The 26,321-nt window shown below is 39.6% G+C and overlaps 1 protein-coding gene across 1 annotated transcript in view; it reads left to right on the top strand.

Annotated features, from left to right (window-relative positions):
• KLHL4 (kelch like family member 4) overlaps window positions 1–19,603 on the top strand; it is a 38,860-nt gene extending 19,257 nt beyond the window's left edge. The window contains exons 2-11 of the mRNA XM_005423280.2: window positions 682–852; window positions 1,747–1,883; window positions 2,460–2,656; window positions 5,494–5,706; window positions 6,751–6,937; window positions 10,336–10,560; window positions 12,395–12,557; window positions 15,147–15,359; window positions 17,075–17,246; window positions 17,986–19,603. Of these exons, the coding sequence (XP_005423337.1) occupies window positions 682–852; window positions 1,747–1,883; window positions 2,460–2,656; window positions 5,494–5,706; window positions 6,751–6,937; window positions 10,336–10,560; window positions 12,395–12,557; window positions 15,147–15,359; window positions 17,075–17,246; window positions 17,986–18,045 (1,738 nt within the window). The 3' untranslated portion in view covers window positions 18,046–19,603. The remainder of the gene's footprint in view (window positions 1–681; window positions 853–1,746; window positions 1,884–2,459; window positions 2,657–5,493; window positions 5,707–6,750; window positions 6,938–10,335; window positions 10,561–12,394; window positions 12,558–15,146; window positions 15,360–17,074; window positions 17,247–17,985) is intronic.
• Window positions 19,604–26,321: the final 6,718 nt, after the last annotated feature.

Genomic DNA, 26,321 nt, shown 5'->3' with positions numbered 1-26,321 from the left:
TTATATTGTACATTTCTGTGAAAGGCAGAGAAATTAATTTGTCTCCACTATTTGCATTCAGATGCTAAAGGCCATGTACAGGTTCCATGAGCTTTTAATTTGGAAATTTCTCTAGAATTATATGGTGTCCATTAAATTGTCCTCAGTTTCATTACTATTGACTCAAGTAACTTAATGGACAAAGTAAGAAGAGATCAGAAATAACACCTGAAGATGTAATATCCAGTTTTTCATGCCAAGAGCTATTTTAGCTGTCAGTACCACGGGAAAATAGGGTTTTTCTAAGGATTCTGTTTGCGAGTGCTCAGGAGGCTGCATTTACATCAGTGCTGTGCAATCCACTCAAAACTGAGGGAAGCAGACAAATACTACACAGCCTACTACTAGGGGGAAGCACCCCCTACTACACACAGCTGTAATAAAGTACAGCTGTTTACAGTTTAATAAAGTGCAGTAAAGTACAGCTGTTTGCAGTTTAATCAAGTACAGTAAAGTTTATGTGCAGGTTTATGAATAAAAGCTTCCAGATGGCAAAGAGAAAAAGTTGGAAGAAGCCATGGTAAGACCAGGATTGTGGGACCTTCAAAAATTTCTGTGCTGCCTTTTGAATAGAAATCAATGTCATCAGGGTTTATAACTAATTTCTAACACTGTGTTCATCCCTGCCTCTGTCCCTGGCAGGCTGTCCACCACCAGCAGCTCTCTGGGGATGAGCACCAATGGCTCTGATGAGTATTTCCAGTCCTCAAACCACGCAGAGCAAACCTTCCGCAAGATGGAGAGTTACCTGCAGCAGCAGCAGCTCTGTGATGTGCTCCTCATCGCCGGGGATCAAAGGATCCCAGCCCACAGGTACAGCCCCCAGGGCCCTTTCTGCCCCAAATCCCCAAAAAAGCTGCCTCAATTTATGAATAGCCTGGTTGGTTGTGAATGGAGAGTTACTCTAATTAGGACTCCAGCTAATCACGTGATCAACCTTTCGTATCTGTAATTTTGAACGCAATGAAATTCAAATGCAAACAGCTGGCACTGTCCACCCTCTCTTCTTGCTGCTGTCAAACCAGAGCAAGATCAGTGAAGAAAATCTGCCCAGATAAGCACTCTGGGAGAAAATTGGATTACTAATTACTCCTTTAACTTCACTGCTCACCGCTGCAAGGTTTGACTCCTATGCTAATTGTTTCCGTTGTACACACAGTTCATAACATAATAAAGCTGGATTTTCTGCCTGGTACTGAGATGATGAGGTAATTTGCTGTCCTGCTGATGCCTTGTCAAGGCTGCCCTAGAACAGAGGCTAGATGGAGTTAAAGAATAAAGCAGGGATTTATTAAAAGGCCTCAATGGATACACCTTGGACAGTACAAGAGCCCAGCCAGGGCTGCACCCAAGATGAACCAAAATGGCCACAAAATGCACGACCAGTCACAAGGTCAGACACTTTTATAAGTTCTGGTTCCTTTGCATATTGGAATTAATTGTCCAATTATAATTTTAGGTTATGAAGTCCCATCCTTCTTGTTTTTCTCTCTTTAGCCCACAATGTTTGTGCCCTTGAGCTGAGATTTGGATCATTTGTCCTTGGTCCCCAGCTAGAGCAGAAATTGCTTTGTCTCCCTGCTCTGTGCAGAGAGCTCACCATCCCCTAACATGAAGCTCAGATTTATACACTAGAGCAGCACCGAATCTGAAAAATATAAAATCTAAAACCTTGAGGCATCTCTGCTAACCCTGCTTCCCCTGCAGGCTGGTTCTCAGTGCAGTCTCTGATTACTTTGCTGCCATGTTCACCAACGACGTGAGGGAAGCAAAGCAGGAGGAGATCAAGATGGAGGGAGTGGATCCTGAGGCGCTGAAGGCTCTGGTGCGCTACGCCTACACAGGTAACCCTGCCCCAGAGCTGCTCCCAGAAATTTATTTATATTTTTGTTCATTAATATATGAATTTTCATACTAAAGTTCTGTTTATAGAAATTTATAGATATTTTTGTTCATTAATATATGAATTTTCATACTAAAGTTCTGCTTACAGAAATTTATATATTTTTTGTTCATTAATATATGAATTTTCATACTCTAGGTTGGAAAGGAGTTTAAAAAACACCCATCTCTAACCCCAACACCTTCCACAATACCAGGTTACTCAGAGCCCCATTTTGGGAAAAGTTTTTTCCCTAATCACAATTTTCTTTTTGGTTTTTTTTTTTACCAATCCAGATCGGATCTAAAGATGTTAAGGTTCCAATAAAAATGTCCCAATCATTGTATTCCCAATCCACCAAATCCTGTAAGTTAAAATATCTATTTAAAGAATCTTTCAGCTAGAAAAGAAAATGGATTTATGAACCACAGGGCATGTCAGAGAAAAGAGTGACAATTTTTTAAATAATGAAAATACAAGAGAAATGACTTAAAAGTTTCTTTTTTTTTTTTTTTTTTCCTAAATGAAAACTGCCCAGGTATCCTCGAGTTAAAAGAAGACACCATAGAGAGCTTGCTGGCTGCTGCATGCCTCCTGCAGCTCTCGCAGGTCATCGAGGTGTGCTGCAATTTCCTCATGAAGCAGCTCCACCCCTCCAACTGCCTGGGGATCCGCTCCTTTGGGGATGCCCAGGGCTGCACTGAGCTCCTCAAGGTGGCCCACACGTACACCATGGTAAGGTGAACAGCTGGCAGCTCTGCAGTCACCATCACTTACAGAAACACTCACTTCTGTTGTTCCCCACCTCAGTTTGGCCCTGCAGAAAGGCAGCCTCAGTGAATTTAAATTTGCGGTACGAGTGGTACCTGCTCCTGCCAAAAAATGTAATAGGGCCTTAGCGCGGCTCGTGTCTAAGGACAAGCAGCAATGGGCCATCCTCAGGCCTTTGATTCCACACAAAGAAAATTCTAAAGCTGATTTTAAGGTGAGACACGCATAAATAGAGTCAAAATAAAGAATGTATTGGGAAGATTTGGAATGCTAAAAAGAAGCACGTCCCTGACTGGAACATAATCCTTCTCTGGCTCAAAGCAAGAAATGAATATTCAGAGCATGGGAAACAGAGAAGTGAGATAACTTGCTATGAAACCAAACTGAGGGATAAATATTCAGGGCAACAAGATGTGCTATCGCAGCTTCAAACACACAAAAAGAATGGCAACTGCTAGAGCTAAATAGATATAAAAAGAACGACTTGTTGGAAGACCCATGGCAGCTTTCTGCTTGAAATATTAGGGGAGGATGTCAGAACCAGTTTAGAGGCTTCAAAATGCTGAGAACGCTCTAGCAAGGGATTGTGCCTGTCCACCTGCTGAAGGAGGTGAGAGTGGGATGTGCAGATCCAGGGCACCGCTCGCGCTCCTCCCTGTCACAGCAAGGAATGCTCTGTTTTGCAGCAATTACACCCCCTCTACATTTCAAAGTTTGAAATGGGGCATTTAAGATAGAGGTTTGCTCAGCCTGCATGAAACAGGGCTGCCCTTGCTGTTCCAAAACTTTTTATACTCATCCAAAATCAGGAAATCCCCCTCTACTCTTGCCTCTTTGCTCCCACCAGTGTGAGAACGTGGGATTAAAATTATGGTTGAGATTTCTGCAAAACTGAAATAAAATCATAGGGTTGGATTTATGATTTTATGACAGTAAGAGATGTTGAGACAATAAACAACAATGAAATTATGACAGTAATTTTTGTTTATGGTTTTTTTAACCATTTGAATCCTCCAGTCTTTCCCAGGAGTTAAACCTTTATTACTTTTTGAAATCATATGTCAAAAATTTGAGAGTTGAGTCATTAAGAACTTTCTAAAATGAAGGATCATGATGACTCTGTGACACTTAGCAACACTGGGCATAAATTTTATATTATTTTCCTTGAAAACAACTTCTAGAACCACCTCCTGTTCTTGCATGGAACAGAGTGAAAATGCTGCCATGAAACAGGACCTGGACCACAAACCCACCCACCACATTTGCTACCGACAGCTTAGAAAAAGGAAAGGAAAACTGCACCTCTGAAATACAAATCTGTCTCAAACCGTTGCAGTGATATTACAAAAAGCCTTTGGAGAACAGGAGATCACCACAATGCATAAACACATAAACATTGTGGAGGGGGATAAGTAAAACATTCAGGTTTGTTTTGTGTTGGTGAAAATGTGGAACTCAGGAGAAAGGCTAGAAAGTTGTCCTGTAAATATAGAGCCCATTCCACTTTCAGATGTGCTGTAAACTCCAGACCCATTCAATAAAACCAGACACAATGGGGACCTTCCCCTGCAATGTTTTGGCCACAGAGGCAGAGTATTAACAATTTCCTGCCTGGTATCTTTTCGTGCAGATAGAGCTTGTTCTGATAAACAACTTGGGCTATATTTGTAACTAGAAGTGGACTGGCCTTCCTGTCCTTGTTTCTGAATGTCACAAATATTAAAGCAGGATATGCATAACAGACCAAAGTTGACATCTCCTTAATCACTGATACTTCTGTATTTGCATCCTGGCTACACTTGAAAAGAGTTACAAAAAGTGAAGAAACATCTGAAAACAAACAATAAAATATCAGTTACTAAAATTTCTTCAACTGCCCTGTTTCAATCTGGTTCCTAAAGAAGATATATTAATTCTAGGTAGAGAAATAGAAATTCTATTTCAAATGCAGTCATGAATTCTTACACGCATCTCTTGGCGAGTAACATAACCCCCTCTGTCTCTTCACCAAATTTCTTTTTTCCTTTGGAATTTGCTAGGGAATGAGATAATATATATATTTATATCCTATATATAGGTATCAACCCTGATATTGTTGTAGCCCAACCATACAATGTTTTTTTAAATTAAAATAATTCTGTTAAAGAGTTTAGGTATTTAGTGGTCACTTCTGGAGTTGGGGAATTTGATCACAGTAGTAGCTAAAAGGCTGAGAAGCCTTCATTGGGATTTATCCAACTTTGTATTGCCCAAAAGAAAAGTGAGCTGGATTTCCTTTGCTGGATTTCCTTTCCTTTGCCCTAAGAGCACGGTCACAGAGCCAACAGCTGGCACAGCTTGCTGCAAAAGGATTGGAAGGTTTTGGTTTATTTGGCTCAAAACCTTTGAATCTGCAACAGAAGGGACGCATTTTATTTGAGTGCCCACTTGGCACTTCTAAAATGCACATTTTATCTTCAGATAGTATTTCTATCAAGCCACAGAGCTAAGATCACACTAATGAAGAAAAGTGTCAGTGGCGAATCCCTAAGCCAGGACAAAGATATCTGCAGTGTGAAGATGAGCATTATTCCTCAGTTCTGCAAGAGTAGGGCAGCAAAAAGCAACCAACATCTCCCTTAAAAAATCTACCAAAAATCCCTACCAAAATCTCCCTTAAATGATAGAAGGACATTCAGTGATCTTTAAAATATCCACAGCATTTCCCTGAATGAAACATTCACAAAGCCTCCATTATCTAAGAAAAAGCTATTTCTACCTGTGAAAATCACCAGCGCATTGAAATCTTCTTTTATTTTTAGGAGCACTTCATAGAAGTAATAAAAAACCAGGAATTTCTTTTGCTCCCAGCTAATGAAATTGCCAAGCTCTTGTCTAGCGACGACATCAACGTGCCGGACGAGGAGGCAATTTTCCAGGCCCTGATGATGTGGGTGAGGCACGACCTGCAAACCCGCCAGCAGGACCTGGGCATGCTCCTCTCCTACATCAGGCTGCCCCTGCTGCCACCCCAGGTGGGAACATGAAGGGTTAACAGGGAACTCTGCCAGCTGGAATGCCTGTCCTGGGCATCCTGCGGGCAGAGAGGAGAGCTTTGTGGGAAGGTTCTGGTTGGGACTGGAGATTGTTGGTATTTTTCCACCCTTTTAATTTTTTTTTTTAATGAAAAACTATTTATCTTCATTGTTTTTAAACACAGATGAAAAGAAATCCCCCAGTGTAATTACCAGGCTCAGAATTACCTCTAAAAAATGCCAGTCTATTCCAAAAGCCAAGTGTTCCAATGCTGGGTTGTAATACTTCTCCTCTAACAGCACAGCAATTTAGATAACATGCAAAGATATTTTTTCAGATTTATCAAACTGCAGGACAGATAAGCCACAATTCTTCTTTCTTTATCACCACGAAAAGCAGACAAATATAAAAGGGCCTAAATTACTGCTGACAGTTCTGAGCACTGACATTACTTGTCCCTTAATTCTGGAAGGGACTATTCATCCATCATGTTCCAGATCTGGACATTCTGTTTTACAGAAAGGTGACACTGCTGTGCCTGTGCCATAGAGGAATCTTTATATTTCCTCAAAACTTCATATAGAATATTTAGACTGTCAGTCAGGACACTTTATGAATCTGCATGACTGATGCTGCAAATATTCTACCTTGAATAACATAAAAAAGTACCATAAACACATTATTTTAAATATATTTAGTATCTTCTAATACTCACAGAGATGTCCACTACTCTGTGGTAGATTTATTTTCTCACATAAGGAGTTTTGTATAGAGGGTGCAGCACTACAAATTTCTGATTTGATCCTTTTTTAAAAGTTAAAAGAAAGAGGTAGGAAAAAGTGAATCAAAGCCATCACACTCATAGACTTTTCCCCTCCACCTTTATACAGTTTTGCTTGCATTAAAGCAGAGTTCCCAGCAAAGCACAAGTGAGTGGTGAGCTCAAAATGAGCATTTGTAACTACAAATACTTCAATTATTCAAGTACATGCAATTTTAATGATATAGCTGCATATCAAGATGCTTTTCCCCCCATTTCTTAGCTCCTGGCTGATCTAGAAAACAGCCCAATGTTTGCAGATGACCTTGAGTGTCAGAAACTCCTCATGGAGGCCATGAAGTACCACCTGCTGCCAGAGAGACGCTCCATGATGCAGAGCCCTCGCACCAAGCCCAGAAAATCCACAGTGGGTGCCCTTTATGCTGTGGGAGGCATGGATGCCACTAAAGGTAAGCCCACAAGTTAGTTTGATGGGATTAATTCATTGTATTACAGACACCCAGGGAATACATGACATTTAGTTAAATATTTCCCATAGGAATATGTCAATTTAGGGGTAAAAACCAAGAAAAAGCAAATTACAGAACAGAATCCTATGTGTCAGAAGTGCTTTCTTCTTGCAAGAATCATATTTGTAAACAATACACATATTTAGGTGCAGACTACAAAAATTGGAGTCATATGGTGATTTTTAAAATTAAAATTAGTATGAATTTTTGGGAAAAATAGTTGAATTTATAAATCAGAAGAAAAAGTAAATATTTAAAATGTTTCAAGATTTGTTTAATATTGAACATTGTGGTCAGTATTCTGACAAAGTAAGAAAGCTTAGATTTCAGAGAAGCAGAAAAATAAAACCAAAAAGCATCACTGAACTACAGAGAACTCTTACCTAATGCTTATAAATCCTTATTAGAACATTCCAGGTGGAAAGATTTGTATTTTTCATGAACACAGCTTTTCTTCAGGACTTCAAACACAGGGTTGGTTTTTTTTTTTCAGGTTTGTAGTTGAAAGTTAATTATTATAAATATATTCCAGTTCCTATTATTTGATTTTCACAACTGCAATCAGGTTACAGCTTTAAACATTGCACTATTCTATTTAGGAAGCAGAATATTAAATCATTTTCTCCAGGAACCTCAACTTCAAACCCACAGCTTGGAGCCAGAGAACTCTAATTAGTTTAAAGTCTAGCGACTTGCAGCACAGAATTACTTTTAGCTGTGTGAGTTCACTTTTAATAGAATCACAAAGAAGATAATCCATTTCATGGTTTACAAAAAGCTGCTGACGACTGATTTTTCCCCACATGAGAGACCTTGCAGAGCTACCTCTCTATCTCTGTGCAATCAAATCAAGTGCAGAATACACATTCATCCCCTGCACAACATGAAAACACTCATTCCTAGCACAATTTAGCAAATTGGAGTTAATCTGGTGCAATTAAGCAGATTCATTAGCGATACTGAGTATTTATGAATTGTATCAGACAACCAGGTAATCTCTAAAGTATCTTCCCCTAAAATAAGAACACGGTTTTCCAATCTTTTTTTCCTAATAAAAGTTATGCAAAGAAAGGGTTATTTCAGTCAACATCTGCACTTCCTCTTGGTGTCTCTCTTACTTCTTACCTTGGAGTGAAGCCAATTGTTTGAACTTTTGCCTTTTGATGGGTAAGAAGAGCAGCACTTCTGCTCCTCCTGCTGCCCTCCACAGCTCTGACTCAGATTTGGAGCCTGGGCTGGATTGAGAGATAGAGGAACAGCAGAAAGAGACCAGGATGCTCTGGAGGAACAGCTCTGAGAAGGGAATATCTCCCACCGCTGGCAATAACACACTGCCTGTGATGGAGACAGACGCCAGGCAACGCCAGCTTTGCCTTTGTGCTTATCTCAGGTGGGATACCAGGACAAATCTCAAATTCCAATGATCAAAAGAAGATCAAAGAGGTGCTTTTGAGCTGAAATTTTGAAAAATGGGAATGTGCCTAAACCACGTTAGGTTTTGTGACTTTCAAATCTTTGAGCCTCTGTAAAAATTGCAGCCCACAGGGTATGGCTGCACACACTCAAACCTGACTGCATTTTCCCTGTGTTTTAGTTAGTGTGAGAGATTTCCTTTGAAGTGGAGAACTTTGGGGCACTCACGTATTAGCAGAGAATAAATGAGAAACAATCAAAGCAAAGAGCAGCAAACAGAATAACAAGATGGAAAGAACAGGCAAAGAAACCCAGCTGCTCTGAATAAAGGGGAGAAAGCACAATTTCTGTCTTTTACTGCAGATGGAACTGGTTTCTTTCCCAACCTATGCATGTGGAAAAACATATAGATAAGAGAAAGGACAGCATGAGATAAACTCTTATTTCACTGAATTTCTGGAGTACATCAGGTGATCTCTAGCAGATCTCTAAACCAAATCCTACCTTTCTTTTCTGCTTTATTGCATGGTTGTTTTCCTGCTGTAAAAGTAATTTCTTAGCCACAAACTGCCTGTTGTTATCTTTGAAACACCACTTGTCTGGTCTCAAATCCCAGCCAAGGAACAAGAAATCAGCTCTGTTTTCCTCATCTGGTTGCCTTTGACTGAGCTGAATTTGAGCTCCAGGGTGCAGTGGCAATTCTGCCTTGGATGTTACTGAGTTGTGGCCTCGCTGTGCTCAGCAGCTCTCAGAGGAGCAATTGTGGCTCCTGAGCGGTGATGGGAGCCAGGGTGTGGAGAAGTGTCAGGCTGAATGGCAGAGAGCTCCTGCCTAAGGAAGGGTTCAGTAAAACATTAGTGCAGGTCCAGTGACCTGAAAGAAATGGAAAATGTGGCTGGTGTGTTAGAGCAGCCAAGAAGCTGCTGCCCAGGTGAGCCTCAGGGAGGATACCTGTGGGAACCAGGTGTGCCCTCACACACAGCCCTGCCTCCTGCCTGACTCCATCCTAAAAGGGAAAATACCCACAGGATTCCTGAAGATGCTTGTCCAATTCCTCAGATAGATACATGGAGTCTGGTTTTAATATCACGAATGCTTCAGGCACTAACACGGTTAAAGAGTAGATTGTTGTGAGGCAAGGGATTCATAAGGAATATAAAAAAAACAAAACAAAACAAAACAAAACAAACCCAAACCTCCCCTACTCTCATGGTATTTAAACAACAGATTTAACTCACCTCCAAAATTTGCAGTGCTACAAAAATTGCCACATTGTAAATGCTCAGGCACCTCCAACAAAGACAGGAATGATGAGGACTCCATATTCTCAGAAGGCTAATTTATTACTTTATAATACTATATTAAAGTAGACAGAAGAATACAGAAAAGAATGTTAAAGAATAATAATGAAAAGAATACTGAATGTTAAAGGAATAATAATGAAAACTTGTGACTCTTTCCAGAGTCCTGACACAGCTTGGCACTGATTGGCCAAAGAATGAAAACAACTCACACTAGAATCCAATGAAACAGTCATCTGGGGGTAAACAATCTCCAAACACATTCCACATGAGCACAACACAGGAGAAGCAAATGAGAGAAGAGTTGTTTTCCTTTTCTATGCGGCCTCCCGTGCTGCCTTTCAGCTCCCAGGAGAAAAACCCTGGGCAAAGGAACTTTTTCAGAGAATGTGAATGCCACACTGCCACAATTTAATTCTCCATTTCTTGCCACCAGTATATTCTCCTAGACTTGCCAACCACGCATGCAATTAATGCAGCTTTCTCATTGGGTTCACATGAGAACTGAAGTTCACAGTAAAACCTCACGCGCAAAATTTCAGTATTTTATAATTGAATCATATTTTGAGCTGGCTGCTGGTGGCTGGGCTCTGCTCCCTCCATGGCTGTCTCTGTTTGTCACAGGCACCACCACAATTGAGAAATACGACCTGAGGACCAACAGCTGGATCCAGATTGGGACCATGAACGGGCGGCGGCTGCAGTTTGGGGTGGCAGTGATTGACAACAAGCTCTACATCGTGGGGGGCAGGGATGGGCTCAAAACCTCCAACATCGTCGAGTGCTTCAACCCCGTCACCAAGGCCTGGACTGTGATGCCCCCCATGTCAACACACAGGCACGGCCTGGGTAAGAGGGGCTCTGCCTCTGCAAACCTCCCAGCACACACACAGGGGTTTGATCCACTCCAGCACTGCTGAGAAAACTTCTAACAGCGTGCAGAGACACCCAGAAATATTTGTAGAGGATGTTTTTCAAGGAGAGATTTGCCCATTGCCACGACTTTATGGTTTTATTAGTATCCACCAAATTAGCGCTAGTCTTCCAGAGGAAATTCCAAAATATAAGCTATAGTGAAAATAATCAACTTTACATGATTTAATGGTCAAGGGATACGTTTGCAATACAATAACAACCTGATTTCATTTTTTTAAATAAATTATGAAATAAGCCCAGAGATATCAACCACCTCTCCAACTCAGATCAGGGCATCACCCACAATGAAGAAAACAGTGTATGGAAATAAGTACAACTTCACCAGTTCTAATGTTGTAATTACAAGTTTTACAGAGCTCTGCCATGGCTTAGTATCTATGGTTTTTTTTTTACTGCAAAATAATCCTTAATATTATTCACACTGAAGGAATAATATGAATATGAAATCTAGAATTTATTTCCAGAACTTAAAAAATAAGGCTGAGTAGACTGTAACAGAGGGAATATGATGATTTCTGAATTTATATATCCCAGGCCTGATGAAAAAGCTGGCTTCTCTTAAGTTACAGAAAGAGGTAGTGCTTGAAATCATCAGTAAGTCCAAATGTTCTGGAATATTTCTATTTTTATAATAGAGGAAGGTTGATCCAGAATTATTTGGCAAACCATTGTGTCCCATGTTACCTTCTTCACTGTTTGACAGAGAAAGGGTAGTGTAGGGTTCTTACCAGCTAGAGCACCAAATTTATGAAACCAAATACTAGTAGGTCGCAAAGGGGAAGAAGACCAAACAGATGAAATAATTATCATTGAAATATTTATATTTCTGACTGCAGGGGCATAATTCTCCCCAACAAGTAGGTCACAGCCATAAATTGGAATGCCCAAAGTTTGGCTTCAATCTGCGCCTGGTTTGCAAAGCTGCCTCACTCTTACAGTCCCCATTACCTTCAGGGAGATTCTGTGCAGTTGGTGCTTTTGAAGAAATCAGGCCACGTATATTTAGGCCTGAAAGACAGATTTAGAAAACTTTTAAGCAGCTGGATTGAAACATTTTGCCTCACCTAACAAAGAGAGCAAAGAGCAGCAGCGGCTCCCAAAGGGAAGGCACCAAAGCCCTTCTCTGGAGAAGCACAATGGCCCAGGCTTTGTCCACACAGAGCTTTGCAGTGACAGCCAAGCTGGCTCTCCTGTGCCTCAAGGGCAGCTGATAGGAGCCAGCTCTCATCCAAGAGGCATTAAAATGTTGTGGTGCTCTAGCTGGTAAGGACAGCCAGCTACCCGCCCACCCAGGCTTCGTGCTGGCAGCACTACAGAGCTTCAGCTGGCTCAGAATTAGGAGAGGTTGTTGGTTTGGACATATTTTTCATTGCCTGACTCGAGTTTTGCCATTTGGTAGGAGAACAACATCTTTCCCCAGTTAGGGGCTCAAATTTGTTTCAGAGCAAGGTCACCAGAAGTGAAAGAGATAAAAGTCCAAGAAGAGAACATCAGAACTAAAGCAGCTTTCCTCTAATCTTTTGGCAAAAGATAATGGTTATTTAGAAGAGCACTGTATGTGAAGTGCTTGTTTATCTCTATTTATTCTTCCAAATAAAAAGACAGCTTTCAGATCATTTAATACCAGCCGAAATTGCTTATCTGCATACAGGGAATTAACGCACGAAATGAATTTGCCGCTGGTCACTGAAACCAAGAGATAATTTGCCCCCAATTCTATTCTATGTCCCTAATTCTGTCTCTGAAGGAGTAGCAATGCTTGAAGGACCAATGTATGCAGTTGGAGGCCACGATGGCTGGAGTTACCTGAACACAGTGGAGCGCTGGGACCCGCAGGCACGGCAGTGGAATTACGTGGCCAGCATGTCCACCCCGAGGAGCACCGTGGGGGTGGCAGCCCTCAACAGCAAGTATGGCAACAGGAAAACCTCCCTCTGGGTTTTCATTTGCTTCCTTCCCTGCCAGTGCAGCTTCTCGAATTTTATTTTCAGGCTTATGGTTATTAATGATCTTGAGGAAACAAAGAGAAAAATGTAATGCGTAGAAGTAAGAAAGGAGAGCCTTTCCTCTGCTGTGTGGTAAATTGATTTCAGGCTTGCAGTCAGGTTTTAAAAACATTTCAGCCTTTTTATATTATAGCAATGTGAAAATGTTATTACATGCGCATCAGAGTTTTACCTAGAATGTAACATATGGGGATATAAAATCAGCTATTTAAAAACATATTCCAAGCTTATGTTTACACTTTAAAATCATTGTGTCTAAATAGACTTAATGTGTACAGAAACAAAGTCTTTCCTTTGTTATACAAATTCACAGCCAATTTTTAAAAAGGTGTATGAAGTGTTTAATGGAAAGAAGATGAGTTTATTAATTAGGTATGGAATAAACAGCCTCTTATAAATCTTATCCTGTCCAGATTTGCTCCACCCTCCATCTCTTGCTTAAATACACAAAACCAAGTTCTAATGTATTTAAAGATTCTGCTAAGATGCTAAAGCCACTCAAGCCTTTTTACATGGGAACAGACAACTGTGGATCTTACAAAAACCTTGTAAAAAGCCTCTGGTTATGGAGAATACAGTAGGAGCCAACATTTCTTATTTAACCCTGTGGGAAGCTCTCAGCAGTCTGTAGGGGCTGGGAACACTCAGGTACAGACAGAAAACTGCTTTTACCTGGAACCTTTGCCAATGGCTTCCCTGATCTCTTTGTAAATTCCCAAAAAAGAGAAGGAGAAAAAGCAGAAACAAAGACGTCAGCAAAAGGGATATTTGTAAATGCAAGCTGAGGGTTTGCATTCATATTGCAGGCAAGATTCAAACTGTAGAGGCAGAAGTGCCTCTCCAGGTCCCCGCTGTAGCTCAGAGGAAATGTTCTCAGCAGAAACTCCACCAGAAACTCCTCCTGGTGCCTTCCACAGCAGCAACATGCAGGAAGCCACTTTGTCAAAGAGGAAATCAGCTTGATCCTGACTCTGTTCTCAATCATTGCTGATACAAACTGTCTCCAGCAGGGCTTAAATCACGTCTGTTAGTCTGGTGATGTAATTTCTGGCATACCAGGAGATCAAATGCCCATCACTCAGTGCTACTGCTGTGCTCCAACCAAGAGAATGCTTCTCCTTTTCCTGTTTCCCTAAACCACACCATATTTTTTCCTGTTTAACCCCACCAGAAAAGCCTTTCTGCAGAGCAGCACTTTCAGATCAAGAAATGATCCATTGAAAACATCAGTCAATGATGCTATATTTGGTCCTTTCCTTAGAGAATGGGAAACACCACCGTGTTTGTAGACATGTTGTGGAAAACAAAGGATCCCAACCAATCACTTTGTATATACAGAGATTTCCTTGCCCTGTGGAAGCTGTGTAAACAAGCAGGCTGTATCAATGGCATGATGTGAAAAGAAAATAAATCAAAGCCTCAAGTTTTCTATGGATCAGACAACAAACTGCACAACCAAACTGAATTTTATCAAGTGAACAAACATTAGGGGAGAGAGAACTGGGGATTTTTTATTATTCTAATGGTGAATAGAAAAATCTTTAAGCTAAAATATGCACCAGAGAAATCTGAAAGCTTTTTAAGTCTCTACAATAAAACAGGCACTTCTAAAGGAAAATGCAGCTGATCTGGTTTACTCTGGGCAAGTTCCACATTTCCCTATGTCTCTAATAAGCTGCACTAAATAAATTCAGTTTCATGGCAGAAAACAACAACAAAGGTGTGAAAGGGAGCAGAAAAACCAGCACACTCAACACCTGAACACTTGTATTACATTCCATCCTCGTCCAGCAGCACCCAAGTCAGCTTGAGACCAGAAAGAAGTTCAGGCTTTGGAAAATTCATTGACAAAATGCCACAACCCTCTGACATTTTTTAATATGGATTACCACCATTTATTCCTACAAGTTACCCTCATCAGCTGTTTAAATGTCTATTTGCTAAATGCCTTTGGGCTGAATAGGCAACATGACACAAGGTGGTACCTTCTGTCCAGCAGATTTTCTTAAATACAGACTCAGAGGAAAATATATTTACTATATGTTTTATATATACTTTTGATATCTATTCAAGTTATTAAAGTTAACTGCACAGGAAAAACTTTTAATGTGATAATATGTCATACTCTGTAACCCTGTCCCAGGGAATGCCACCATATGTTTCAAACATATGCAGCATCTTTCAGTTCAGCTCTTTCTATTGGCTCACATTTAGAGAACCTGATGTGAATTTTTAAGCTTAATTTTCATGTGTGGCTGCTTGAACATTTCCATTGTAAGTGAAGAATAAACCACACCATTGTAACTTCATCTAAAATGTCCTTATGTTAGATGGCAAACATCTAACATGTTTGCCTTTGAGCAAAGGAAATTCCAGAGCACAGCAAATAATGACAATTTTAGAGTGTTCTGAATGAAGTCAGGCAGATAAAATTCTTATTAGTGGGAGAGTAAAGACTGAAATTGTTTTCCTGCTTGTGGGTTGCTGTCCCAGGCTGTACGCGGTTGGTGGGCGAGACGGGAGCTCCTGCCTGAAATCCATGGAGTGCTTTGATCCTCACACAAACAAGTGGAGTTTGTGTGCCTCCATGTCCAAGAGGAGGGGTGGTGTTGGTGTGGCCACCTACAACGGGTTCCTGTACGCCGTGGGAGGCCACGATGCTCCTGCTTCCAACCACTGCTCCCGCCTGTCCGACTGCGTGGAGAGGTAGGAAGTTATTTTGCTTCTTTTCCTTTTCTCTTTACATTCCGGGAAGGGATTCTAGAATAAATTCTCTTCACAGTTGGAATGTTGTGTTTTTAAAGCATATTCCACCTTTTTGAAATAATATTTTGAGCAGGAATTTCCAACTGATTTCCAATACTTTTGTGATAACTAAAACCTCAGCAGCAAATTCCTCCCTCCTGCCTGAGCTACCCAAGAGCCAGGTAAAAGGAACTGAAGTACTGAGAAAAATTCAACATGTGACCTTCCTATTTCTCAAATGCCACAACTCAGGTTTAGGCTGCTTGTGCCATGTGCTGTAGGAATGAAACACTTTTCAGTTGTTCTTCCAGTAATTTGACTGATACTGATAAAAGTTTTAAAAATATAAGAAATATCACAGAGTCTTGTCATTCGGGGAAAAGAAAGGAAAACTGAGCAGGCGCTAAACTCTGCTGTGAACAGCAGTCAAATTCTGGTTTCAGTTAGATGGGGTAAAGCAGGAATTACCTGGAATTCACTGCAATTTATAGTGGAATAAATCAGAAGGAAAAAAAAACTATTAATGTAGGATGCTGCCATGCATTTCATGTGAGAAACTTAGGACTACTACACAAGATATTTAACTTTTTATACTAAACTTCTCTGGAAACATTAATTCTCACAATAAACAGAAAACCAAAAGCTTTATGGAGGAAGAAAATAAGACTATATTGAAATTAGTTTTTTTGAGTCAACTGGTGGCCATGCTATCATCCCCTCAAGTCCCATTTGTGTTTAAAACATATTGATGGCTTAATGTAATTGAAACCAAGAGGTTGTAATCAAAAAGTGAAAAGAGGAGCATTTTGTGTGCTTGAAGGCCCCTCTAGTGGCTAAATCAAAAACTGAATTGTGCCATTCACATTCTCTGAAAAAATCCCTTCGCCCAGGATTTTTCTTCTGGGAAAATGAGAGGCTTCAGAGAAAAAGGAAAACAATTCTTATCTCATTTGCTTCTCCTGTGTGGAATGTGTTTGGAGATTGTTTATCACAGGTGATTGTTTCATTGGATTCTGCTGTGAGTTGTTTTGACTCTTTGGCCAATTGGGGCCAAGCTGTGTCGAGATTCTGGAAAGAGTCACGAGTTTTCATTATTATCTTTTTAGCATTCAGTAATATTATCTTATCAATTATAAGATATATTATTTTATAATTAATAAGATAATACTACTGAATACAGCATTCAGTAATATTATCTTATTAGCATTCAATAATTCTTTTTAGCATTATTATCTTTTTAGCATTCATATATTTTCTGTATTCTTTAGTATAGTTAGTATAATACTACATTATTTAGTATCCTTTCTGTATTATTTAGTTTCCTTTCTGTATTCTTTAGTATAGTTGGTGTAGTACTATATAATATAGTTAATATAATACTATATTATATCAAAGAATACTATACTATAGATAGTATAGTTATGCTATCTTTAATATAATATTCTTTAATATAATATAGTATAATAAAGTAATACATTAGCCTTCTGAGAACATGGAATCAGATGCATCATTCCTGCCTTTGTCGGGGCATTCCCAGCAAACACAATACTGAATCACATCTCAGTTGTACTTGTTCAGAAAAGCAACACAGTAGAAAACAAGCAAACATCAGCAATTTGAACCTGGAACGTGTCTCCACCATGCGTTTTTCTGAATTTGACCCCCACATTTCCTAGGTATGACCCCAAAACAGATGCCTGGACCACGGTGGCCCCTCTGAGCGTGCCGCGGGACGCGGTGGGGATCTGTCCCCTGGGGGACCGGCTCTACGCCGTGGGGGGCTACGACGGCCACTCCTACCTGGACACCGTGGAGTCCTACGATGCTCAGAACAACGAGTGGACAGAGGTAATGGGGACCCAGGGGGTGCCTCAGAAAGGAGAGGGGATCTTCCTGCAGCTAGGGATAGTTCTGTCCCAATAACCGGGAAATTGCCGCCGGTTTGGGGAAAAGCGACATGTAAGGATGTAGGTAATACTAAATTATACTGGAGGTGGGCTTCAATAAAATATTAGTTCCCTCTCCTGCAAAATAACCATGTAAAACTTTTCAGACTGTGGGATGGAGGAAATGCATGGGCAAGCAAAGCAGCTTGCGCAAATCACTTTGGGTTTTAAGTGGTTGAATTCCCTGTTGGTAGATCTGGTGTGCTTGTCAGCCGTATCCTCTACTGGAGGCACCTCCAGACTTTTATGTTTAAGGCCCTCCCCATTGAGACCGAGAGGAAATCCTTGCACTGCCAGGATCCTTTTGCAGCCATCTAAAATATCTTCATGTTAGATAAAGACCAGAAACAAGTCCCTGGATTTGAAGACCAAAAACAGTCCCTGGTTTTGGAACACTGGATGTGAAGGCCTTTGAACATGCCAGGGGGACAGCCCCAGGCTAAACACTTGTTACTGAATTTTGCCAAAAAGCCCAAACTGTGTTTTCATACCTTAGTTAAACCTAATTTTTTTAGCATTACATCAGTTTGAATAAACAAATTGCTTTCCTATTAATCTGAAAGTAATTTCTTGTCCTATCCATAGGATGCTACTAAAAATGTTTCCTCCTTTTTCTTTTCCTTTTTCCTTTTCCTTTCTAGGAAGTTCCTGTCAACATTGGTAGGGCTGGAGCATGTGTTGTTGTTGTGAAGTTGCCCTGAGGACTGTAAATTATCATGAAACTGAACTGAGTGGAGTCTCAGAAGTCAAGAAACATTTCCAGGACAGTACAGACTGCACACACCTCAGCAGCCCTCCCTTACAGACAATATTTATCCCTGAGCCGTCACACCGTTACAGCACAGAAGTGTCTTCCTGCATCACAAAAATCAGAAAACTTTGCAGAAGTGAATTACTTTGTTATGCCTAATATGTAAAATCCAGTAAAATGGTTTAAATGTTTAAATGGTTCAGGTTTGTTACAAAATTGTATCTGTTATTTATAAATTGCAGCAGTGAGAGATGTGTATAAGATTTCGAAACCTTTTTTCCTTTCTATGTTGTCAGGAATGCTAGTTTATATAAAAAGCTTTTATATTTTAAGTACATGAAAATGACTATGAAACACCTCCAAAAGGGAACTGCACAAAAAGAAATATTTGCTCCTAAGTACTACTGTCAACAGAATATTCTCTGCAGAAGCAACTTAATTTCTATATTCAGAAATTAAACTCCTAAATTAACTTTAAAATCAAATCAAAGAAATAGATAATTTTTTTGTTATTTACCATCCAGCACTGCTAGAACTGTGACAGAATATCAATTTTTAGCAGTGTATTAAACTGAATAGTAGGGTTAAGGTACCTTTATCCTATTGTGTGCCAGCAGAAAGAAATCTCTCTTGTCAAAACATAATGCAAATATAATTTGCAATAATTTTCAGCACGTAGATTTGTGGTATTTTAATGCTGCTCTGTGTCAGGTCACTCATGGATTTCTCTTTGCCCACTAACCATCTGTCAGTATGTGTTAAACTAACCTGACTATTCTTGGGATAATAACCATGCACTAAATTTTAAAACAATCACATCATTACATTCCTTGAATATAAGTTACAAAATGAAATTTTTATATCATATTGATATGACAATCTTTGACCTCAGCTGAAGATTACCAGCTTTCTCTCATGTACAGTAGAAATATGGTAAGGAATATACCACACCCACTGTGTAACTTTAGATACCATTTATGTAAACCTGTTTATGTTCTATCTGGAATTAGTGGAATGATAAGAATCAAGAACAAACAGGAAAAGGATCACCTGAGAACAGCACATAGTATTCCACATGCATGATATTTTCTTTTTGTGTGCCAATTTCTACTGTTTTGCTTTAATTTCATTTTTTATAATTTCAAAATGCTGAAAGTGTATTCTAGAAAAAAGAATGTATGTAAAATATTCTATGCTGTAAAGCACAATATTTGGTCAGTATCCACCTCAGTGTTTATGTTGTTTTGTCAGTATCAGAAAATTCAGGACAGAGGCAAAGATCTCTGAATGTGTAGGCCAACTTTCCTGATAGAATACTGTGGTTTCAGATTTAGCAATATGCTATTTTAAAACAAATTTATAGTATTAAACTTATTGAATGCCTCTAAAGAAAAAAAAATCTCATAAGCATATTTATAAAAAGAAGAACATTTTTAACTTTAAAAATCAATTATGTTTATATATAGCATGCTACATTCAAATAAACTTTACTTTCTCTGCTAAGAAAATTTTGGACTATATTTTGGACTACATTTTAGATTTGGACTATACTTTCAAAAGTAGAAGACACAGAAGCATCAATCTCATTTTTGTACTCGAAAAGAACAAAAGATGCACAAAAATCCCCTTGCCAAGCAAATGGGGAATGAGCCCTAAACCAACTTATGGGTTCCAGAAGTCACATCAGAAGAATATCATTAAATATTTTAATTTCCCAGCAGATCAAGACTCTGAATCAAACACAAGGGGCCAAGCACAGACAGAGAATCTGCCCAGTGCTCTGGGGAGTGGGAGGTGGAAGCTGTTCCTCTCTCCCTGTCCATAGGGAGTCAGTCTGTCTGTCCACCTACCCAAAACATCTTCTTGCAGCAAACACTAACTTTTAAACATTAATAATAATAATTCTAACACTTGTCCCCTATTCTTTGTCATCCTGCTTGGGTCCTGCAGCAGCCACGTGGAATCTTTTACACGAATAAGGATTTGTGTGGATGCAGGGAGAGGGTCCCTGCTGCTTTTCACTCAGGCTCTAAATCATGCTTTTCTCCTAAAACTGCACACCACTGCTTCCAGGAACCAGCACAGCCCCATATGTTTGGAAAACACTGGTATTGAATGCTCATTTTTAAAATAAAAATAAAAATAAAATATATTCCTATTTTATTAATTATTTTTATTTTGTTTTAAAATAAAAAATAAGATTAAATTGCTCATTTTTCCAATAAAAATGATACAATGTGCAAGTTGATGCCAACATGGGCAAGAGGCATATCAGAACAGACTGACAACAGCAATGGGCCTAACCCACTGAGCCTTTGCAGGGAATTTGAAGGTTTCTTGTGAAAAAGAAGAGAGAAGCCTCAAGTGAGGGAAAGCAGCTATAGCTCTTGAGCTAATTGAGAGGTTTAGAAATAAAAGCCCATCTCCAAAAACCTGCTCAAGTCTCTAATCCAAACACACAGAATCTCTGAGAGATGACACAGAACTCCCCTGCCTTTGTTCCTTTCTCAGCTTGCAAATTTTATTAAATACTCTATCAGTAAACAAGACAGGAAATACTTGGATATAAACTATCTCCTTAAATATCTCTCAAAATACACACTGCCATTTCTGTAATTTCATAAATGCTCAGAAGGAGCGTTAGAACACTTCATCTCTCAAAATACACACTGCCATTTCTATAATTTCATAACGGCTCACAAGGATTATTAGAACACTTTCTGTATTTCTTTACAGCTCTCTACAGAAATCCTGTCATGAGGTTTGCTTATGTAAAAAATAACACAAGGCAGAAAAAATATGTCATGGTTTCAGCTTTCAGAAAGCAGCTCCATTTATCAGTTTAATAAATTCAGTAGCTCTTCCTAGCATGAGCCACAACCTCCGAGGCAGAGCAAATGTGAATATTTGCATGTGTGTGTTATGGGATGAGATGCTCTCATTTCTGTGGCAAGGCTGCAGTGACAAATGCACTTCTTCAATTTTAAGGCTGTGTCTTGTTATGGAAACAACACCAAGATAAATACAGGTATGGGGAAAAGGGAAAGGATAGGAAGGATATGGTGGTTTTAGTGCTGAACTTGGGTTTTGTTTTGGTTTTTTCCGTATTATTTGTACAGCAGAGAAAAACCATGTGAAAGGAAACCAGCACTCCACAAAAGGAAACCGGGCTCTGAACAGGAAGGTGAAAGGAAAGAAAGCAAGAGAATTGGAAGGTTTGGGTGATAACTCCACATAAGCTGCACCAGCAATGATATTTTATGTAAATAGGATTTATGGGGAGCAGGGATAGCACTTACCCCTGAAATCAGTTCTGAAAGGCTGGAGCAGCTTAACCCTGTCTCTGGCCAGTAGGAGATCTTTAGGCCAAAAGCATAAGCCCAGAAAAGTCCCCCCCATATCTTCAGCAGTGAGACTTGGAGGAAAGCAGTATTAGAGCTATTTACAGCTGTCACAACAAAAATAAATTGTATCCCTGATATAACACAGCTACACACAGCTACTACTCTAAACCACAACCTCAATTGGTCAGTTCTGAGTGTCTTCAAGTTGTACAAACCAAGGAGGGAACAGCCTCCATTCAGAGCTGATAGGAACTTAGTAAAGATTTACTCAATCCAGGCAGTAACAAAAGATTTTTTCCCTGACAGGGTCACACATACTGCATTTTCCACATAGGATATTTCAGTGTGAATTTCCTCAGAGCTGCTTGATTTTTGCCCATTAATTTTTCACTCAGGGCACACATGACACTCTTAGACCCATTTCTTAACAATGAGCCCTCTTCCTCAGCAAATTGGATGAAACTTTTCTCATCCCCCAGTGCTTGCAAAGTCCTGAGCACCGGGATTTGAGCGAGACTCGAGCTCAGCTCAGGCTCGGTTTGCCATTCAGGCTCTGCTCAGAAGATGGTGCTGTGTGACAACTTTTGGAGAATCCTGGCTCTTTCTAAGAGAACACGAGGCTACCTTCTAGTAATATTTATCCTTGAAATATAAACCCACTCTTTAATAATCCCCAGAGCCCCCTCCCTTTAGTGGAGCTGCCTTACGGACGCGCTCCCCGCACACAAAGGCACTGCTGAGCTCCTCAGCAAAGTTTGGAATCAAAAATTACTGAGCCCCAGCAAAGGCCCTGCTGTAAATATTCCCAAAGCAGCAGCTGGTACTGCTGCCCTGGTGCCTGTCCTGGGGTTTGGCACGTGGAAACCAGAAGTTGTGTTTGATTTCGCTGAGCTCAAATCATGGAACCCATTTCTGTGGCTGCAAAGGTTTGGTATGAAAAGCCAAGGATGGGGACAGGTGGATGAAGAGATGGATTTGTTTTGGTCCATTACCCATCAACCGGCCAGGTAACCCACAGCAGCCACCCCTGACTTCATCCAGACATGTTTAAGCTGCAGTTCCTGATGTGAGGTAAAACTGCACAGCTCTGCCCTTTAGAAAGTGCACATGACACATCCATAGGTGTTAAAGCCATAAATAAAATATAAAAAGGTTTTGGCCCTGTTTCCCTATTTTCCGTACTAAGATAGCCATGAAACAGAGCCAGAGGTGAATACAATGTGCTTTACATGAAGATAAGGAAACTTCATACAGTCCTGACAATTCTTTTTATAGACGATAAAGCAGGGCTTCATCCTTCCACTGCAGCAGGGAACAGGGAATATTGAATATTCCCAGGTATTGGATGCAGCTTTTCCAGGATTCAGCAGCCTCACCTCACCACTCTGTAAACACAGAGCTGCAACTTGCTTTTATATGTAGCTCTCCCTGTCACCTCCAATTTACAGACAGTTCAATGATACTACTTCCAGAAGTCAGAAAGAAGTTCTGAAGCAAAACATTAAAAAAGTACAGTTTATGAATTATTCCTTACAGAAAATAGAGACTAATTTACAATCGGCTTTATACTGTTTATAAGACAGCTCTAAATACAAACAATAATTTAAAAAATGTTGGGGAAAGTGAAACGTTAGAGCACTTGAAACTGACCTTTTCTTCTGCTATATTTTTTATTAAAATGGTAACTATTCCTCACTGACTTCTGTCAGTTCAAAGTAAGTCTGAGCTCAGAGACATTTGACTATGCTCTGTAGAGAAATTGAAACACCACAATATATTAATAATCTGTTGTGAATCACCACTATTACGTGGCAAAGTTTGCTTTTGTTTTTTCAGGACATCTACCCCCCTTAAAAATATTTCCTCAATAATTACAACCGTGGGGCAAAAGAAGCTCCATAAGAAAACCTCTTTATTTCTGTGACACAAGCAGCAGAGATGGAAAGAGAGAAAAAATTCAAATTTATTGCCTCAGCTTTCCAAACTCCTCAGTGTCCAACTGGTCCCTTTTAAAAGCCAGAGCTAATATTTGGATGCAGCTCTTTACATAACAAGTCTCAGTGGCTCTTCCCCTGGCTCCCCCTCCTCACTAAAAAGGAACTTTCTTCCTAAAAACTTGGAAATATCATTTCCCTAGAGGCTCCTCTATGCATTACCTCCCTCCTATTCTCACAAAAATTTCTCATATTCTCTTAAACACAAACATCCTGTCCCCAAATCCTCCAAACCTCTGCATGCCAAAGGCTTTCCTGCCTTTGAGATTCCCCTCCTAAAGCTCAGCTTTTATCTGACAGTGCTCCCATGTAAAATCAGGCACGAGAAAATAATGCCAATTGTCACCAAACCAGTCCAAGTGGGAACAGTTTTAATTTCAAGCATTCAAATGTAGGCTAATCTTTCTCAAAATAAAGATAAAATCAGCACTTCTAGATGAAAAAATAAAAGCCTATGTACAGCTACAGAACAACTGATGATAATTGAAAAACCCCATTCTGCCCAAGGCATCTCTGATAAGAATTGATTATCAAAGACCTCATTAGTTTCTTTCACTCCACACTGTTTGTGCTGAACAATAGTAAATAAAAAGTCTTGTGATGATTGTGTCTTTACAACCTTCAGTATTGCACGAGCTCAGAAAAACATGTGCTTGTCTGATTCACTTGGGGAAAACTGTGTGCCATATAAAGAAAAATTCATTTTAATCACACTCAGTAATCAGATTCCTTTGTGGGGAAAGGGGCCTGCAGCTGCTGGATGGAATCAAACACGCTGCAAGAATAGAGAAAAATCACTATGGCATGTTCTTCCCCAGCAACGTTGTACACACTTCATTAACAATGTCCTGTAAAACTGGGAGAGATGGAGAGAAGAGGTCAGCAGCTAAAAGAGACACTACAGAGGAGGAAAAAAAATCCCAAAAAGTAATTCCTCTGAGGAACCTGTCAAACTTAATTTGATCCTTAAAATACAATAAAATACAATATAAAAATCTCATCTGGTGCTTTACTACAGGAAGTAAAAAGGGCCATGAAGCAAAGCAGGAGCAATGAAGCTCCAAGTGTATACAGGAGCATTTCTTACAGACTTCTTTCCTGTTTTCTTCCTTCCAACAGCAGAATTGTCAGATCAGAAAGCAACATTTTATTTGGAATCTGTTTCACTCTACACTTAGTAACTTAGAGATGAAAATTGTATATAAATTCACGTTTCAATTACCTAGTATGCAGACATAGCAACAGAGTTAAAATTCATGGTGATTAAATGCCAAGAGGTTTTTATTTCCTTTAGCAATAAAGAGCTGAAGGCCTTTAAAAAAGGTTAAAAGCCAACAAGATCTGAAATGTAATGTAATTTTCTTAAGTTTTAACAATCAACCTCTGTGAACTTCACTTTACATATATTTTGTTTGTTCGGTATCTCCTTGTGTTTCTCCTCTTTTTTTTCCTGGTCAAACCTTTTTTACTTAATTTTATTTTTGTATTATCTCCACTAGGTTGTCATCATAAAACCCTTATAATTCTCTTCAGACTGTTGAGTTTATTCAGCCCTCCAGAGACCGATATAATGCAAAGTCCACTACAATGTTGGCATCTTCTCATAAAAGTACTGTAGCCACTGATGAAAGCAAACTTCTGCTAAAGATGTTCCAGAAATATCGTTTGGAAACCAATTTGATAATTCTCAATATCTTGAATGGTTTATAGTCCTCTAATTTATTGACATAGCTCATTGTTGTTATTCTTTAAAATGCAGAGCTACATGCTTTACTCTCAAATTCTCATTTGAGAACAGATATTTGAAAGGGTTTAAGCAGAATTTTGTAGAATTGTGTTGGGATATTGATTGATAATTGCAAGCAACAAGCTCTTGATTTGAGCATGCAAATAACTTCTTTTTCAGCTAAAAGCATTTTTTATACTTTTGTATTGACAGAGTCAGGACTTTAAGGGGCACTGCAAGAATCTAAAAATGATCTGCAAGTTAAGATATAATTTCTGTGCAGTGTATTAAAAGTTTATTTCCTCCACTGTTAAAAGCTCATTTGCTCTTCTTCTGTCATAAACTGTCAAATAAACTGAGTTCAAGCTGTTCTATCAAATACATCAGACCATGCCTTACCCTTATGATAAACAGATTTTATTTTCTATGTTTCATGACCTATGAGAAGCTCAGATGCACTTCATAAAACAATGACTTCATTTAAAAACGAAGCAGACACCTATTCCAATGTGGTCCCATTGCTGGAATGTTAAATAAGGAATGTTGAGTGAATTTATCTCTCAGTTTTTCAGAGGGAGCTAAAGGAGCTTTGTGGGCAGGTGGGGGTCAATCTCTTCTCTCGAATAAGAAGTGAGAGGATAAGAGGAAGAGAAAACTGAAACTCAGGCTCCCTCTGTGAAGGACCAAACAGGATCAAACAAGAACAAACCAGCAAGCAAATGATTTGAGGAGGATCAAAGACCAAAGGGGGATATTCCACATTATACCTGTAAAACCCCTACACCCTGAGCCTCCTGCATGTCTCAAATTTCAGTACAGACAGGTTTTATTCTGTCTGCCACAGGTGATAGCTCAGAAAGCCACCCAGTCTAGCCAGTACAGCTGTAATGGCACTCCAAGCTATTTTTACAAAGCAAATCAATTTTTATATATGGTATTGAGTTACAATAGCACTTATTTAATTTTGACTTGGAAAAAAATACCCCAAACAGCAGACTGTTTGGCTGAAATCTCAAAGGAAATGAATAAACTGCATTTCAACCTCAGAGAAACCATTGTTTGCATTGCATAGAAAATTCAAAATAGGGCTGAAGCAGGAAGGAATGAAGGAAAGGAAGGAAAGGAAGGAAGGGAAAGAAGGGAAAGAAGGGAAAGAAGGGAA

The sequence above is a fragment of the Geospiza fortis genome, unplaced genomic scaffold, assembly GCF_000277835.1.
Source record: "Geospiza fortis unplaced genomic scaffold, GeoFor_1.0 scaffold29, whole genome shotgun sequence".
NCBI classification, from domain to species: domain Eukaryota; kingdom Metazoa; phylum Chordata; class Aves; order Passeriformes; family Thraupidae; genus Geospiza; species Geospiza fortis.
The sequence above is the reverse complement of the archived record's forward strand: the minus strand, read 5'-3'. Positions and strand labels throughout refer to the sequence as shown.